This window comes from Coregonus clupeaformis, chromosome 25 (assembly GCF_020615455.1).
Source record: "Coregonus clupeaformis isolate EN_2021a chromosome 25, ASM2061545v1, whole genome shotgun sequence".
Taxonomy (NCBI): domain Eukaryota; kingdom Metazoa; phylum Chordata; class Actinopteri; order Salmoniformes; family Salmonidae; genus Coregonus; species Coregonus clupeaformis.
The window spans coordinates 23553161-23571452 of NC_059216.1; the positions used below are offsets into that span (position 1 = coordinate 23553161).

The window sequence follows — 18292 nt, forward strand, 5'->3', positions numbered from 1 at the left end:
ACCGCCTGGTACGGCAACTGCACCGCCCGTAACCGCAAGGCTCTCCAGAGGGTGGTGCGGTCTGCCCAACACATTACCAGGGGCAAACTACCCACCCTCTAGGACACCTACAGCACCCGATGTCACAGGAAGGCCAAAAAGATAATCAAGGACATCAACCACCCGAGCCACTGCCTGTTCACCCCGCTATCATCCAGAAGGCGAGGTCAGTACAGGTGCATCAAAGCTAGGACCGAGAGACTGAAAAACAGCTTATATCTCAAGGCCATCAGACTGTTAAACAGCCATCACTAGCACATTAGAGGCTGCTGCCTATAAACATAGACTAGAAATCACTGGCCACTTTAAGAAATGGAACACTAGCCACTTTAATAATGTTTACATATCTTGCATTACTCATCTCATATGTATATGCTGTATTCTATACTATTCTACGGTATGTTAGTCACTTTAATAATGTTTACATATCTTGCATTACTCATCTCATATGTATATACTGTATTCTATACTATTCTACTGTATCTTAGTCCATGCCGCTCTGACATCGCTCGTCCATATATGTATATTCTTAATTCATTCCTTACTTTTTGTGATTTGTGTATTGGGTATATGTTGTGAAATTGTTTGATATTACTGCACTGTCGGAGCTAGAAGCACAAGCATTTCACTACACCCGCAATAACATCTGCTAAACACGTGTATGTGACCAATAACATTTGATTTCATTTGACATAGTTCATAGTTTACTTTGTGAGCTCATACCCAATTTCACAGCAATATAAACCTCCATGCTTAATGGCCATGGATGTAGCTAGCTGGCTGGCTAACGTTCGTTGCTTGGCATGCCTTTGCTTCAAGACTGAGAGCAATAGCTAATAAAAAAATGACTTGACTAGGGCAATTTAATAGGTTATCAATCGGTGATCAAAGTAACATATATTAGCAGTAGCTAGCTAACTACATTATTTGTATTGTAAGTTAGCTTGTTAGCTAGCTATTAAGGCAAACTTGTCTTACCTCTGGAAGAGACTTTCCATAGCTTAAATTATAAATCTTCACATCATTCACACTGGATATCTGCATTGTCGAGGCTGTCAAAAATACTTTCCACTCATAACACTAATGTACAATAATTGTAAGTTCTAAGTATTACAAATTCATGCCCCACGTTGCCACAAACAACAGGAAGTGTTGGTCTTTACTATTTAGGTCCGTGTGGAAGCCACAAAATAATAGATGGCGTTCCCGTTTATTTCTGAGTAGAAGGTCTGTAGATTTCGTTTTTTATGTTATATCAACAACAAAAAATATTGATGTACTAATTCTAATATTATAAAATAGCACAAAAGGGGCTTATAGAGCACGCTAAAGCATGGTGATAATCAAATCCTCCTGATAATCAAATGTGTTAACTGTCAATGTTTTAAATGTTGAGTATAATTTGTCATTCACCTTATAATTAATTATATGTGTGAAGCTACTAGGCCTACCACCTACAAAAGGCCTGGGCTTTTGTGATGATAGGCCTACATCTGGAACTGACCTTTCCCCTTTAGTGCTTGCTCCTCTAGCTGTTCCACCTCTATCACTACACTGGTGGCAGAAATTGAATAAATCCTTTGTTGTTGATAATCCTTTGTGTAGTGGCAGATTTACCATTAGGCAACTAAGGCAATTGCCTGGGGCCTCAAATCATCAGGGGGCCAGGTGAAATTGGCATGATTCCGTTGAATAATACATTATTATGGGCGTCAGGTAGCTTAGATGTTTTCCCAAACTTTCCAATAGATTTCTAATGCATTTCACACACTTTATGATGCAAACATTTTTATTACACCTTTCTCATATTATGAACATGGAAACTTGGTTGCAGTTTGTATCTGTGCTAAAATGGTTAAAAAGTCTAAAAAAGTAAAAATATTTATTTGGGTATTGGTCGATGTTGCAAAGAAAATATCAGTTATATGTATTGGCCCAGAATTTACACATCATGTGCATAGGTAAAAGTGTAAATAAGATTTATGTTAATTGCCTTCCTATATATGAGTTGGCTATATGGCCTCTCCCAAGTGAAAAATTTAATAAATAATGTTTAAAATAAGAGGTATAGACCTAATCTCCTTGGACCCTTATCTCCATGAAAATTTTTATATACACTAGTGTTGTACACTCGCTAAAAGGCACATCACTCATTCACTCATTAATTTACAAAGAAGAAGTCAGTGCATGGATATGGCAAACTTGAGAGGATGCCTATGAATAAGCAATGTGACTGGCTGTATGTAAATGTTTGCGCATTTACTTGTTCCTTCTCAGTGATGTAACAATGTTCCTTCTCAGTGATGTAACAATGCTCATCTTAGCGGATGGCTGTCCTGTCCTCCTCGACACTTCGCCCAGAAGTTCAGTTCGGGACGCGGTGAAATTCCTTCTTCCCACCCCACTAACGTCTGAATACCTGTGAGTGTGGCTCGGAATAGGGTATGTAACTAACGGTAGACTAAAACAGATTTGTCTTTTTAATATAATATATAATAGGAAATCTGGTCCACATTATAAATTACTGTTTTATTTTCTAGGTTATTGGAAGAAAATCTGGTCCACATTATAAATTACTGTTTTCTTTTCTAGGTTATTGGAAGAAAGGGGACCCCACATGTAAGGCAGAGAGAGGCGGCAGCAGCAGGGTGCAAAAGTTATGACAGACTTCTGGTTGATATCTGTTCCTCGGGACAGGTCCAGCTCACAGTCTCTGGAGAAACTCAAGCACTCTGTAGCCAAAACCAATCTGGCCTCCAGCTTCAAGTTCTCCATCCCAGAATTGAAGGTTAGGATTTGTGTCTCATAGCTTCCAAGAGGCTCAAATAGAAGAACAAGGTCACTCGGCTTGGAGCATCTTGCCTTCATCGACTTCCCAAGCATGACATAACTTCAACATTTCTATGTACAGTAGCAGCACACATCTGACAACACAGCAGCTCGATAGTAATGAATGATAAGACTGAGATCCACTAGAAATTAAAGTTTAATGAGACCACAGTTGGACAAGTATTTCCACCTCACTGTCAATATGTCACACAATACAGTGTACAGTGGGGAGAACAAGTATTTGATACACTGCCGATTTTGCAGGTTTTCCTACTTACAAAGCATGTAGAGGTCTGTAATTTCTATCATAGGTACACTTCAACTGTGAGAGACGGAATCTAAAACAAAAATCCAGAAAATCACATTGTATGATTTTTAAGTAATTAATTTGCATTTTATTGCATGACATAAGTATTTGATACATCAGAAAAGCAGAACTTAATATTTGGTACAGAAACCTTTGTTTGCATTTACAGAGATCATACGTTTCCTTGACCAGGTTTGCACACACTGCAGCAGGGATTTTGGCCCACTCCTCCATACACTGGGCAATACGGACTTTCAGCTCCCTCCAAAGATTTTCTATTGGGTTCAGGTCTGGAGACTGGCTAGGCCACTCCAGGACCTTGAGATGCTTCTTACGGAGCCACTCCTTAGTTGCCCTGGCTGTGTGTTTTGGGTCGTTGTCATGCTGGAAGACCCAGCCACGACCCATCTTCAATGCTCTTACTGAGGGAAGGAGGTTGTTGGCCAAGATCTCGCGATACATGGGCCCATCCATCCTCCCCTCAATACGGTGCAGTCGTCCTGTCCCCTTTGCAGAAAAGCATCCCCAAAGAATGATGTTTCCACCTCCATGCTTCACGGTTGGGATGGTGTTCTTGGGGTTGTACTCATCCTTCTTCTTCCTCCAAACACGGCGAGTGGAGTTTAGACCAAAAAGCTCTATTTTTGTCTCATCAGACCACATGCCCTTCTCCCATTCCTCCTCTGGATCATCCAGATGGTCATTGGCAAAATTCAGACGGGCCTGGACATGCGCTGGCTTGAGCAGGGGGACCTTGCGTGCGCTGCAGGATTTTAATCCATGACGGAGGATTACTAATGGTTTTCTTTGAGACTGTGGTCCCAGCTCTCTTCAAGTCATTGACCAGGTCCTGCCGTGTAGTTCTGGGCTGATCCCTCACCTTCCTCATGATCATTGATGCCCCACGAGGTGAGATCTTGCATGGAGCCCCAGACCGAGGGTGATTAACCGTCATCTTGAACTTCTTCCATTTTCTAATAATTGCGCCAACAGTTGTTGCCTTCTCACCAAGCTGCTTGCCTATTGTCCTGTAGCCCATCCCAGCCTTGTGCAGGTCTAGAATTGTATCCCTGATGTCCTTACACAGCTCTCTGGTCTTGGCCATTGTGGAGAGGTTGGAGTCTGTTTGATTGAGTGTGTGGACAGGTGTCTTTTATACAGGTAACAAGTTCAAACAGGTGCAGTTAATACAGGTAATGAGTGGAGAACAGGAGGGCTTCTTAACGAAAAACTAACAGGTCTGTGATGGCCGGAATTCTTACTGGTTGGTAGGTGATCAAATACTTATGTCATGCAATAAAATGCAAATTAATTACTTAAAAATCATACAATGTGATTTTCTGGATTTTTGTTTTAGATTCCGTCTCTCACAGTTGAAGTGTACCTATGATAGAAATGACAGACCTCTACATGCTTTGTAAGTAGGAAAACCTGCAAGATCGGCAGTGTATCAAATACTTGTTCTCCCCACTGTATCTGTGATGACTGATGGTGTTTAGTACAGCAGTGGTCAGACTCAGAGTATTGTATATTTACAGAGGACGAAGGTGTTCTGTTGCCTTCTATGGATGGGCTCACATTTCACTCTTCAAGTGGTGATTTAGAGCCAGCCTTTCGTAAGGTTTTTCATTTGACCAATTTCAGTCAACTTGATCGATAAGGTCTCTCCAACGTTTCAATTGGGGAAAAAAGCTAAATGAAACCTATAAATGTTTTATTTTCCCTGCTTTGAGGCTAAGTGAGACAACAATGTAATTGAAGCCTGCCGGTCACCTGTTATAAGCTTACATTTCATGTGCTATGACTGTAACATTTCCACTTTTAATCTCCCAGGTTGGAACAATGGACGTCCTCCTGGGTGTGTCAGATGGCCTCTCCAAACTGGAACCTCAAGCTGAGAGGTAAAAGCCATTTTCAGTGTCATGTTGGTGTGTTTTGTGCCTGTGTGTTTCCTCACTATGTTATGGGCTAGTAGTAGTCATTTACTCTACTAGCTGTAAGGCTTCTCTCATGATTAATTTATGCTTGGAGGATGCTGACATTTATTTTTTGCTTTTCCATTGGCTTGAAAATGAGCTGGGCAGGCTGAAGTTGTTAGTTAGAAGTGCCTTAATGGCTTAGTGCACTGATTAGTAGGATATTGGGAAGGGTTTTGCTCTCATGAGCCCCGGAAGTCTGAGTTTACTTTTAGGAAACTGTTGACCGTTGCTATCAGCAGAGGAGGAGACACTGAATCCTGTATCCTCTATTTACAACTGCTAAGCACATCCCCTACCTGTAAAGTTCTCTTGGGACATTGGTACTTGTATAATTTTTTGTTTGTAGAGGTCTTTATCTTCCTTGTGATATACAAAGACAACAATTTGTCAAGTCATATGGCTCTGGTGATGTTAATTCCCTGTCATGATAAGTGGCTTGTCACCTCCTTGTTTTCCAGAGTAATGCAGAGGACAGCTCAGTGCATGGCGGAGGTGATGGAGCAGTCCAGTGAGAAAGTGGCGGAGAACGCCCTGGCTAGCAGCGGTGAGTCCCAGTGACAGTTTCAATACCCTTGGCCTGGGGGTCTGGTGGGACATGAGTCAAACAGTACAGTATAGTAAGCACCTGGAGCAAGATGCTGATCAAACAGAAATTAGTTAAGAGTATATATAGGCATCGGACAGCCTCCATATACACACAGAAGGGCAATGCACCAGTGCAGGCTGCTGAGGGGAAGACAGCTCATAATAATGGCCGTAACGGAGCGAATGGAATGGCATCTAACACCTGGAAATCATGTGTTTGATGTATTTGATACCATTCCACTGATTCGCTCCAGCCGTTTCAACGAGCCCGTCCTCCCCAATTAAGGTGCCACCAACCACCTGTGGTGTGCCCGTACATGTGCATACACACCACACATACACAGACGCTCGGGCACACATGTACCCACACACCACCCTGCTCCAACCTGCTAGTTCACTTAACATCCAGTTACATTTATTTTGTGTTTGCAATAAGGTGCACACACCAATGTTTATTACAAGTGCCTGTTTTATCTTTAGTTTTATGTGTGATGCAAGTGCCTTAATGTGTTTGGACCCCAGGAAGAGTAGCTGCTGCCTTGGCAGCAGCTAATGGGGATTCCTAATAAATACAAATACAAATTACAGTAGCAAACTGTGCTTCTACCTCACTAGGCTATTGTCAATAACATTGTCTCTGGGGACATATATTGAACAGAATACCTCTATAGATTACAATTAGTGGTTATGTTTAGTGCCTTTTTGGTTTTATGTTGGTACTACTATTACCATGACCATTACCTAAAGGTTTTTGTCTGACCTAAGACAGTTAAGAGCTTTTCACTTCTCCACCTCAGAGACTATTAGGGTAGCTCACTGTTCTCCCCTCATCTCCCCACATCTCCCCTCATCAGACCACAAGACTCATCACAAAGTCTCCCAGTCACCTTCAAAAGTCTATTTCAAAGCCTTGCTGGGCATTTTGGCTTGCTGTTATCGTCTGTGTTTAAAGGATTGCACGATTGTAATAGTGATGCAGAATTGTGGTAGTGGTTGGTTTGATTGGTGTGCTTTGGATATTTTCTGCATGTCCCTGGTTGCTGAGTTGGATTTGTGTGGAACCCTTTTGTTTTGTGTCACTGGGAAATGGGTCCTCCTGTGACATGTTGTCTGTGCATCTCAACAGTGGACCTGGTCAGTTATGTGACAAAGTTCCAGTGGGATAGAGCCAAATACTCCACAACATTGCCTCGTAAGAGCCTGGCGGGCATCATAGCCAAGGTATCCCTCTACTCAGCCTATTCTTGTCTTATATATACACGATTGAAGATACATGATGTATTATGTAATTCTTACAATCAAATTTGTGTGTGTGTGTGTGTGCGTATATTTGGATGTGTGTGTGTGTGTGTGTGCGCGTGTGTGTGTGGACTCGTATGTGCATCAGCAAGTCTCCCAGGTAGAGACAGAACTGAAATCTTGAGGTGCGGCATACAACAACGTAAAATCCAATTTGAAGGGCTTTGAAAGAAAAGTGAGTAAAGTGAGTAAAGTGTTCTCTGAAATTACTATAGGAACAAAGGTGTACAGCCTCGAGTCTTCTTGGGTATGACGCTACAAGCTTGACACACCTGTATTTGGGGAGTTTCTCCCATTCTTCTCTGCAGATCCTCTCAAGCTCTGTCAGGTTGGATGGGGAGCGTCGCTGCACAGCTATTTTCAGGTCTCTCCAGAGATGTTAGATCAGGTTCAAGTTCGGGTTCTGGCTGGGCCACTCAAGGACCTTCAGAGACTTGCCCCAAAGCCACTCCTGTGTTGTCTTGGCTGTGTGCTTAGGGTCGTTGTCCTGTTGGAAGGTGAACCTTCACCCCAGTCTGAGGTCCTGAGCGCTCTGGAGCAGGTTTTCATCAAGGATCTCTCTGTACTTTGCTCTGTTAATCTTTCCCTCCATCCTGACTAGTCTCCCAGTCCCTGCCGCTGAAAAACATCCCCACAGCATGATGCTGCCACCACCATGCTTCACCGTAGGGATGGTGCCAGGTTTCCACCAGACATGACAATTGGCATTCAGGCCAAAGAGTTCAATCTTAGTTTCATCATACCAGAGAATCTTGTTTCTCACAGTCTGAGAGTCCTTTAGGTGCCTTTTGGCAAACTCCAAGCGGGCTGTCATGTACCTTTTACTGAGGAGTGGCTTCCGTCTGGCCACTCTATCATAAAGGCCTGATTGGTGGAGTGCTGCAGAGATGATTGTCCTTCTGGAAGGTTCTCGCATCTCCACAGAGGAACTCTGGAGCTCTGTCAGAGTGACCATCGGGTTCTTGGTCACCTCCCTGACCAAGGCCCTTCTCCCCCGATTGCTCAGTTTGGCCGGGCGGCCAGCTCTAGGTAGAGTCTTGGTGGTTCCAAACTTCTTCCATTTAAGAATGATGGAGGCCACTGTGTTCTTGGGGACCTTCAATGCTGCAGAAATGTTTTAGTACCCTTCCCAAGATCTGCGCCTCGACACAATCCTGTCTCGGAGCTCTACGGACAATTCCTTCGACCTCATGGCTTGGTTTGACCTTATATTTCCTTCGACCTCATGGTGGGACCTTATATAGACAGGTGTGTGCCTTTCCAAATTATGTCCAATCAATTGAAGTTACCACAGGTGGACTCCAATCAAGTTGTAGAAACATCTCAAGGATGATCAATGGAAACAGGATGCACCTGAGCTCAATTTCGAGTCTCATAGCAAAGAGCCTGAAAACGTATGTAAATAAGGTATTTCAGTTTTTAAAAAATTAAATTTGCAAAAATGTATAAAAACCTGTTTTCGCTTTGTCATTATGGGGTATTGTGTGTAGATTGATGAGGACATTTTTTTATTTAATCAATTTTAGAATAAGGCTGTAACGTAACAAAATGTGGGAAAAGGGAAGGCGTTTGAATACTTTCCGAATGCACTGTATGTGGGGTATGCGTTTGTGTGTATACGTTGTGACGTCACGAGAGGCTACACAGCTTTCAGCGGGATTGCTCAAGTAGTGCAAGGAGACAAGGTTCAAACAAAACAAGGATTTTATTAAAGGTCTTGGGAAACTAACGAAAGTATAACACAATTCTGTTCTCTTGTGGCTCTTTAAGGGTTAACAGTTCAGGGATGTCTCTTCCACATCCAAAATCATAACTCTCACTCGCTCAAATAACTTTTCCCCAGTCTTACTGTATTCCACGTTGCAGCTAGTGGCCAACCCAGCAAAAAGTCCTTCCAAATGTCTCTCACGTATTTCCACAGGTGCATATATCCAAAGGTGAGTATTTCCCAAAGGTAAGTATCTCCAAATCCTTATATTCCTCATGGAAGTGGACGTGCAGCACTCTTGTCCTCCAGAGAGCCCAAGTTGGAGACTGTGTCTCTTCCCTTCCCAAACCTTCAGCTCATCAGCTCCTCATTTGTTTCAGCTGCGTGGGAAGATTGGCCATAGAGGGGTGGAGTTCCCGACCATACCAGCAGATGGAGCCATAGCTGTCTGGGTTTGCAGCCACCTCAGGGGGATGTAACGTCCCTCCAGGACACAGCCTCTCGTGACATCACAACGTATGTCTTATCCGAAGGGAACGTTTGTGTGTTGACTCAAGGTGAACTTCAGTGAAGTGTTTGTGGCCTGGATCCACCTGAAAGTCCTGGGATTGTTTGTGGAATCTGTTCTTGTCACGATCGTCGGAGGAAGTGGACCAATGCGCAGCGTGGAATGTGAACATACTTTATTTTGTTGAGAACACCACACGAACAAAACAACAAACGATACGAAACGTGAAGTCCTTGGTTACAATACAAACCATACGGAACAAGATCCCACAACACACTGTGGAAAACAGGCTGCCTAAGTATGGTTCCCAATCAGAGACAACAAGCAACAGCTGATACACGTTGCCTCTGATTGAGAACCACACCGGCCAACATAGAAACAAATGAACTAGATAATCCCCCTAGCACACAAAACACATAGAAACAACACACCCTGGCTCAACATAACAGAGTCCCAGAGCCAGGGCGTGACAGTACCCCCCCCCCAAAGGCGCGGACTGCGACCGCGCCAAACATAAACCGAACAGGGGAGGGCATTCCTCCTCGGAGGCGGTTCCGGCTCCGGGCTTGACCCCCACCCTCCAACAAACCCCCCAAAGCGCCCCTGGTCCGGTCTGGCCCTGCTGGCCGGAGCTGGACTGAACACTGGTGGAGCGGATTGCTCTAGCTCCGGAATGGAGCAGCTGACCGGTGCCGGACCAGGCACCGGTGGAACAGGCACGGGCTGTGCCGGACTGACGACGCGCACCAAAGGCTTGGTGCGGGGAGCAGGGATGGGCCGGACCGGGCTGACGACGCGCACCATTGGCTTGGTGCGGGGAGCAGGGACGGGCCGAACCGGGCTGACGGGCGCACCACTGGCTTGGTGCGGGAGCAGGAACAGGCCGGACCGGGCTGACGACGCGCACCACAGGCTTGGTGCGGGGAGCAGGGACGGGCCGAACCGGGCTGACGAGCGCACCACTGGCTTGGTGCGGGAGCAGGAACAAGCCGGACCGGGCTGACGACGCGCACCACAGGCTTGGTGCAAGGGGCAGGAACATGCCGGACCGGGCTGGCGACGCGCACCACTGGCTTGGTGCGGGGAGCAGGGACGGGCCGAACCGGGCTGACGAAGCGCACCACTGGCTTGGTGCGGGGAGCAGGAACAGGCCGGACCAGGCTTACGACGCGCACCACAGGCTTGGTGCGAGGGGCAGGAACATGCCGGAACGGGCTGGCGACGCGCACCACAGGCTCGGTGCGAGGGACAGGAACAAGCCGGACCGTACTGGGGACACACACCACTGGCCCTACGCGGGGATCAGGAACGGGCCGGACTGGACTGGCAACACACCCCAGTACCTCTCGCCGTGCCTCTACATTCTCCTTCCCCCTGGTGACCAGTGACTCCCGTAACCTGGCGGCCTCCTTTGCCAACCCGCTGAACCACTCTATCCCGGCCTCCTGCTGTCCCGTCGTCCACGGCGTGAGCCCCCCCTAAAAAGTTTCTGGGTGTCTCTCCTCCCCGTGGGCCAGGCCTCCATGGCTCTCGCCAGACTCTCGCTCCTCTGCTCCCAAGTCCAGCCTCTCTCCTCCTCCCGCGGCTTGACCCAGTCGAGGTTGATATCCTTTAGAGCCCTCTCTGGCGTTGGCTCCTGGACACGCTGCTTGGTCCAGTTATGGTGGGATCTTCTGTCACGATCGTCGGAGGAAGTGGACCAATGCGCAGCGTGGAATGTGAACATACTTTATTTTGTTGAGAACACCACACGAACAAAACAACAAACGATACGAAACGTGAAGTCCTTGGTTACAATACAAACCATACGGAACAAGATCCCACAACACACTGTGGAAAACAGGCTGCCTAAGTATGGTTCCCAATCAGAGACAACAAGCAACAGCTGATACACGTTGCCTCTGATTGAGAACCACACCGGCCAACATAGAAACAAATGAACTAGATAATCCCCCTAGCACACAAAACACATAGAAACAACACACCCTGGCTCAACATAACAGAGTCCCAGAGCCAGGGCGTGACAGTTCTCAGGTCAGTCAAATACGTTTCTTGTCAAATTCTATATTTTTAAGTTCGATGTCATATGATAACCAATTACATCTTAAATAACAATACAGTAACTAGTTGGTCTGTACCTGGTCAGGTATGGGCTGCTGGTGAGCTTTCAGGCATTGCTGCTGCAGCCGGACAAGAAGCGTACAAAGAATCTGAGGGAGCAGCTGAGTTCTCTATTTGGACACCTGGACCCTACAGCTCCAGCTACGCCCTCCAGCAAACTTGACATGAGAGTCAGTTATTTTGTTTACCTTTAGGTGTTTTATGGGATTGTCCCACCCATAGACATACACTGAGTATACAAAACATTAAGAACACCTTCTCTTTCCATGACATAGACTGACCTAGGGGAATCCAGCTGAGACTGACCAGGTGAATCAAGGTGAAAGCTATGATCCCTTATTGATGTCACTTGTTAAATCAATCAATCAATCAATCACATTTTATTTATAAAGCCCTTTTTACATCAGCAGATGTCACAAAGTGCTATACAGAAACCCAGCCTAAAACCCCAAACAGCAAGCAATGCAGATGTAGCAGCATGGTGGCTAGGAAAAACTCCCTAGATAGGCAGAAACCTAGGAAGAAACCTAGAGAGGAACCAGGCTCTGAGGGGTGGCCAGTCCCCTTCTGGCTGTGCCGGGTGGAGATTATAACAGTACATGGCCATTAAGGCCAGATTTTCCAAGATGTTCAAACATTCATAGATGACCAGCAGGGTCAAATAATAATGCCAAGAGTGTGCAAAGCTGTCATCAAGGCAAAGGGTGGCTATTTGAAGAATCTCAAATCTCAAATATATTTTGATTTGTTTAACACTTTTTTGGTTACTACATGATTCCATGTGTTATTTAATAGTTTTGATGTCTTCACTGTTATTCTACAATGTAAAAAAATAGTAAAAATAAAGAAAAACCCTTGAATGAGTAGGTGTGTCCAAACTTTTGACTGGTAGTGTATGTGGGGGAATTCCAACATGTATTTACATACAGTATACAGTGGGGGAAAAAAGTATTTAGTCAGCCACCAATTGTGCAAGTTCTCCCACTTAAAAAGATGAGAGAGGCCTGTAATTTTCATCATAGGTAAAAAATCCAGAAAATCACATTGTAGGATTTTTTATGAATTTATTTGCAAATTATGGTGGAAAATAAGTATTTGGTCACCTACAAACAAGCAAGATTTCTGGCTCTCACAGACCTGTAACTTCTTCTTTAAGAGGCTCCCCTGTCCTCCACTCGTTACCTGTATTAATGGCACCTGTTTGAACTTGTTATCAGTATAAAAGACACCTGTCCACAATGTCATATGGTCAGATGAAACCAAAATAGAACTTTTTGGTAAAAACTCAACCCGTCGTGTTTGGAGGACAAAGAATGCTGAGTTGCATCCAAAGAACACCATACCTACTGTGAAGCATGGGGGTGGAAACATCATGCTTTGGGGCTGTTTTTCTGCAAAGGGACCAGGACAACTGATCCGTGTAAAGGAAAGAATGAATGGGGCCATGTATCGTGAGATTTTGAGTGAAAACCTCCTTCCATCAGCAAGGGCATTGAAGATGAAACGTGGCTGGGTCTTTCAGCATGACAATGATCCCAAACACACCGCCCGGGCAACGAAGGAGTGGCTTCGTAAGAAGCATTTCAAGGTCCTGGAGTGGCCTAGCCAGTCTCCAGATCTCAACCCCATAGAAAATCTTTGGAGGGAGTTGAAAGTCTGTGTTGCCCAGCGACAGCTCCAAAACATCACTGCTCTAGAGGAGATCTGCATGGAGGAATGGGCCAAAATACCAGCAACAGTGTGTGAAAAACTGTATGTCCAGAATATATTTATGAAATATATAATTTGAGCACATCATAGTATGTAAGTATATTTTAAAATATATGTTAATTAAATATATTTTTGTGCCACATGTATCATGCTGAATTGTAATGTTGAGTCTATTGACTTCTGGTACCTTGGCATTTTTTTATTTATTTTTTATTTAACCTTTATTTAACCAGGTAAGCCAGTTGAGAACAAGTTCTCATTTACAACTGCGACCTGGCCAAGATAAAGCAAAGCAGTGCGATAAAAACAACAACACAGAGTTACATATGGGGTAAAAAAACATAAAGTCAAAAAAATACAACAGAAAATATATATACAGTGTGTGCAAATGTAGCAAGTTATGGAGGTAAGGCAATAAATAGGCTATAGTGCAAAATAATTACAATTAGAATTAACACTGGAATGCTAGATGTGCAAGAGATTATGTGCAAATAGAGATACTAGGGTGCAAAAGAGCAAAAAGAAATAACAATATAGGGATGAGGTAGTTGGGTGGGCTAATTTCAGATGGGCTGTGTACAGGTGCAGTGATCGGTAAGGTGCTCTGACAACTGATGCTTAAAGTTAGTGAGGGAGATAAGAGTCTCCAGCTTCAGAGATTTGTACAATTCGTTCCAGTCATTGGCAGCAGAGAACTGGAAGGAATGGCAGCCAAAGGAGGTGTTGGCTTTGGGGATGACCAGTGAGATATACCTGCTGGAGCGCAGACTACGGGTGGGTGCTGCTATGGTGACCAATTAGCTAAGATAAGGCGGGGATTTGCCTAGCAGTGATTTATAGATGACCTGGAGCCAGTGGGTTTGACGACGAACATGTAGTGAGGACCATCCAACAAGAGCGTACAGGTCACAGTGGTGGGTAGTGTATGGGGCTTTGGAGACAAAACGGATGGCACTGTGATAGACTACATCCAATTTGCTGAGTAGAGTGTTGGAGGCTATTTTGTAAATGACATCGCCGAAGTCAAGGATCGGTAGGATAGTCAGTTTTACGAGGGCATGTTTGGCAGCATGAGTGAAGGAGGCTTTGTTGCGAAATAGGAAGCCAATTCTAGATTTAACTTTAGATTGGAGATTCTTAATGTGAGTCTGGAAGGAGAGTTTACAGTCTAACCAGACACCTAGGTATTTGTAGTTGTCCACATACTCTAAGTCAGACCCGTCGAGAGTAGTGATTCTAGTCGGGTGGGCGGGTGCCAGCAGCGTTCGATTGAAGAGCATGCATTTAGTTTTACTAGTTTTTAAGAGCAGTTGGAGCCTACTGAAGGAGTGTTGTATGGCATTGAAGCTCGTTTGGAGGTTTGTTAACACAGTGTCCAATGAAGGGCCAGATGTATACAAAATGGTGTCGTCTGCGTAGAGGTGGATCTGAGAGTCACCAGCAGCAAGAGCGACATCATTGATATTCACGGAGAAAAGAGTCGGCCCAAGAATTGAACCCTGTGGCACCCCCATAGAGACTGCCATAGGTCCAGACAACAGTCCCTCCGATTTGACACATTGAACTCTATCTGAGAAGTAGTTGGTGAACCAGGCGAGGCAGTCATTTGAGAAACCAAGGCTATTTAGTCTGCCAATAAGAATGCGGTGGTTGACAGAGTCGAAAGCCTTGGCCAGGTCGATGAAGACGGCTGCACAGTACTGTCTATTATCGATCGCTGTTATAATATCGTTTAGGACCTTGAGCGTGGCTGAAGTGCACCCATGACCAGCTCGGAAACCGGATTGCATAGCGGAGAAGGTACGGTGGGATTCGAAATGGTCGGTGATCTGTTTGTTAACTTGGCTTTCAAATACTTTCGAAAGGCAGGGCAGGATGGATATAGGTCTGTAACAGTTTGGATCTAGAGTGTCACCCCCTTTGAAGAGGGGGATGACCGCGGCAGCTTTCCAATCTCTGGGGATCTCAGACATTACGAAAGAGAGGTTGAACAGGCTAGTAATAGGGGTTGCGACAATTTCGGCGGCTAGTTTTAGAAAGAAAGGGTCCAGATTGTCTAACCCAGCTGATTTGTAGGGGTCCAGATTTTGCAGCTCTTTCAGAACATCAGCTGTCTGAATTTGTGTGAAGGAGAAGCGGGGGGGGCATGGGAAAGTTGCAGCGGAGGGTGCAGAGTTGGTGGCCGGGGTAGTGGTAGCCAGGTGGAAAGCATGGCCAGCCGTAGCAAAATGCTTGTTGAAATTCTCGATTATTGTAGATTTAATCGGTGGTGATAGTGTTTCCTAGCCTCAGTGCAGTGGGCAGCTGGGAGGAAGTGCTCTTACTCTCCATGGACTTTACAGTGTCCCAAAACTTTTCGGAGTTAGTGCTACAGGATGCAAATTTCTGTTTGAAAAATGTAGCCTTTGCTTTCCTGACTGCTTGTATATATTGGTTCCTAACTTCCCTGAAAAGTTGCATATCGCGGGGGCTATTTGATGCTAATGCAGTACGCCACAGGATGTTTTTGTGCTGGTCAAGGGCAGTCAAGTCTGAGGAGAACCAGGGGCTATATCTGTTCTTAGTTCTGTCTTTTTTGAACGGGGCATGTTTATTTAAGATTGAGAGGAAATTACTTTTAAAGAACAACCAGGCATCCTCTACCTGGTAGGTTCGTTGATAATTTGTGTGAGATTGAGGGCATCTAGTTGGGATTGTAGGATGGCCGGGGTGTTAAGCATATCCCAATTTAGGTCACCAAGCAGTACGAACTCTGAGGATAAATGGGGGCAATCAATTCACATATGGTGTCCAGGGCACAGCTGGGGGCTGAGGGGGGTCTGTAGCAAGCGGCAACAGTGAGAGACTTATTTCTGGAAAGGTGGATTTTTAGAAGTAGAAGCTCAAACTGTTTGGGCACAGACCTGGATAGTATGATAGAGCTCTGCAGGCTCTCTCTACAGTAGATTACAACTCCACCCCCTTTGGCAGTTCTATCTAGACGGAAAATGTTGTAGTTGGTGATGGAAATTTCAGAATTTTTGGTGGCCTTCCTAAGCCAGGATTCAGACACTGCTAGAACATCAGGGTTGGCGGAGTGTGCTAACGCAGTGAATAACTCAAACTTAGGAAGTAGACTTCTGATATTAACATGCAAGAAACCAAGGCTTTTGCGATTACAGAAGTCAACAAATGATAGTGCCTGGGGAGTAGGAGTGATACTGAGGGCTGCAGGGCCTGGGTTAGCCTCTACATCACCAGAGGAACAGAGGATGACTAGAATAAGGACACGGCTAAAGGCTTTCAGAACTGGTCTTCTAGTGCGTTGGGTACATAGAATAAAGGGGGCAGATTTCCGGGCGTTGTAGAAAAGATTCAGGGCACTATGTACAGACAAGGATATGGAAGGATATGAGTAAAGTGGAGGTAAACCTAAGCGTTGGGTAACAATGAAAGAGATAGCATCACTGGAGGCACCGATTGAGTCGGTCTCCGCGTGTATGGGGGGTGGGACAAAGGAGCTATCTAAGGCAGGTTTAGCTGGGCTGGGGGATCTACAGTGAAATAGTACAATTATAAATAACCGAAACAGCAATATGCAAACCATATTGACATGGGAGAGAGGCATAAAGCAATCATAGGTGTAATTTGAGAGAGCTAAGACAACAGCTGGTAATGACGACACAGTTTGGGCTGAGGCTAAACATAAACAGGATGCGGTACCGTAAAAAGGAACAGTCCAGCAGGCATCAGCTGTATAGCTGAGTTATCATAAGGTCCGGTGAACAGCAATAGGATAGTTTGGAGGTAGTTTGGGGGCTGCTAAAGCACTAGCGAGCAAGAGGCCACGGCTAGCGTGTGCTAGCGGGCCGGGGCTAGCAGATGGAATCTTCGTGGTCGACGTCGTAACGGGAAGCCTGTTGTAACCACATCAGACGATTTTGTCGGCAGACCAGTCGTGTAGGATCGGCGGGGCTCCGTATCAACACTAGGTGGTCCCGTCCGGTTGACAGAGAGGTAGATAGATGGGCCTGGCTCTATTCTAGCTCGAGGCTAACTGGTGCTTGCATCGGGGGCAGTGGTGATTAGCCAAACAGCAACATCCATTCGGTTGCGGCTAGCTAGTTGCGATCCGGTAATTAATGTCCAGTGATGAAATTATTCCGGCAGAAAAATCAAATGTTCTGGGTGAAATACCGCTAACTGTGGCTAATAGCAAGTAGCTAGTTAGCTGGCTAGCTAGTTTCAACTGGAAATTCTAGATAAAAGGTAAGTCAATAATAGAATCCGTTCCAAATTGAGTTAGGCGGGTTGCAGGAAAGTATATTTTGTAAAAGGATGAAAAGTCTGATAGGGAAATATGTACGAAAAATACAAACAAAAAAACAGGGTATTTACAGGCTATTTACAGACACACGACAAAAACAGGACTGCACTACTAAGCCATCTTGGATTCCCATTAGGTTCCCAAAGTGGGGTGATGTATATTCTTTAATAAATTAGAAAATAGAATTGGGTTAATCACGAACATTGAGTTAGAATTGTTTGTTCCTGGGCTAGGAATTTTATTGGGGCATTTCACTGTGTGTGGGGGGAGTAGAGAGAAACTGCCCTAGGGTCAAGGTGCTTGCTCTTACTTGAATCCATGGCTGCCTTTTGTCTCTCTCTTCAAACACAGCGAAGGGAGTGGCACCAGGGTTGAATAGAGTTTGGGCTAGACCTTTGTCTCCTTGGTATCTCCTTGATTGATTACAGCTTGAGGGGGTGAGGTACAGGGGAGCGGGTGATTGGTTGGAGTAATAGTTCAGCCGTCCTCAGGGACAAAGGAAGTGGGCGGAGCAATAAAATAGCGGGAAAACTGAAGAGGACTATATAAGATGGAGGGGGACCTTAAGAATGTGTGCTCCTCTGCAGACGGGTATCGGCTTTGTTGGAAACTTTAATAAAGTCATTTCTTGGTGCAACAAAAACTCTGTAAGACCTTATTTGTAATAAAGTATGGTGGTTATTTTCCACAACAGGGGTTGCATGTAAAAGTAGAAAATTAATCGTGCAGCTATTGAGGCTGCCTTCCACTTATGAAACATAGTAAGATTAGCTATGTTTATTTCGAAAAGAGACACATGAACCTATAACATATTTCTCCTGAGCTGTCAATCACAATTTGAAATGTTCCATTGCAATTTTGAATTTGCTTCAGATGAAGAACAACAGCTGTCAGCGCCAAA

General features: G+C 45.0%; 1 protein-coding gene and 1 pseudogene across 1 annotated transcript in view; one reads left to right on the top strand and one right to left on the bottom strand.

The window, feature by feature from the left end:
- The window catches only part of LOC121539435 (nucleolar protein 10), a 41073-nt gene extending 39863 nt beyond the window's left edge, over positions 1-1210 (bottom strand). The window contains exon 1 of the mRNA XM_041847931.2: positions 1018-1210. Within this exon, the coding sequence (XP_041703865.1) occupies positions 1018-1083 (66 nt within the window). The 5' untranslated portion in view covers positions 1084-1210. The remainder of the gene's footprint in view (positions 1-1017) is intronic.
- Positions 1211-2698: 1488 nt separating this feature from the next.
- LOC121539692 lies at positions 2699-11674 on the top strand (annotated as a pseudogene).
- Positions 11675-18292: the final 6618 nt, after the last annotated feature.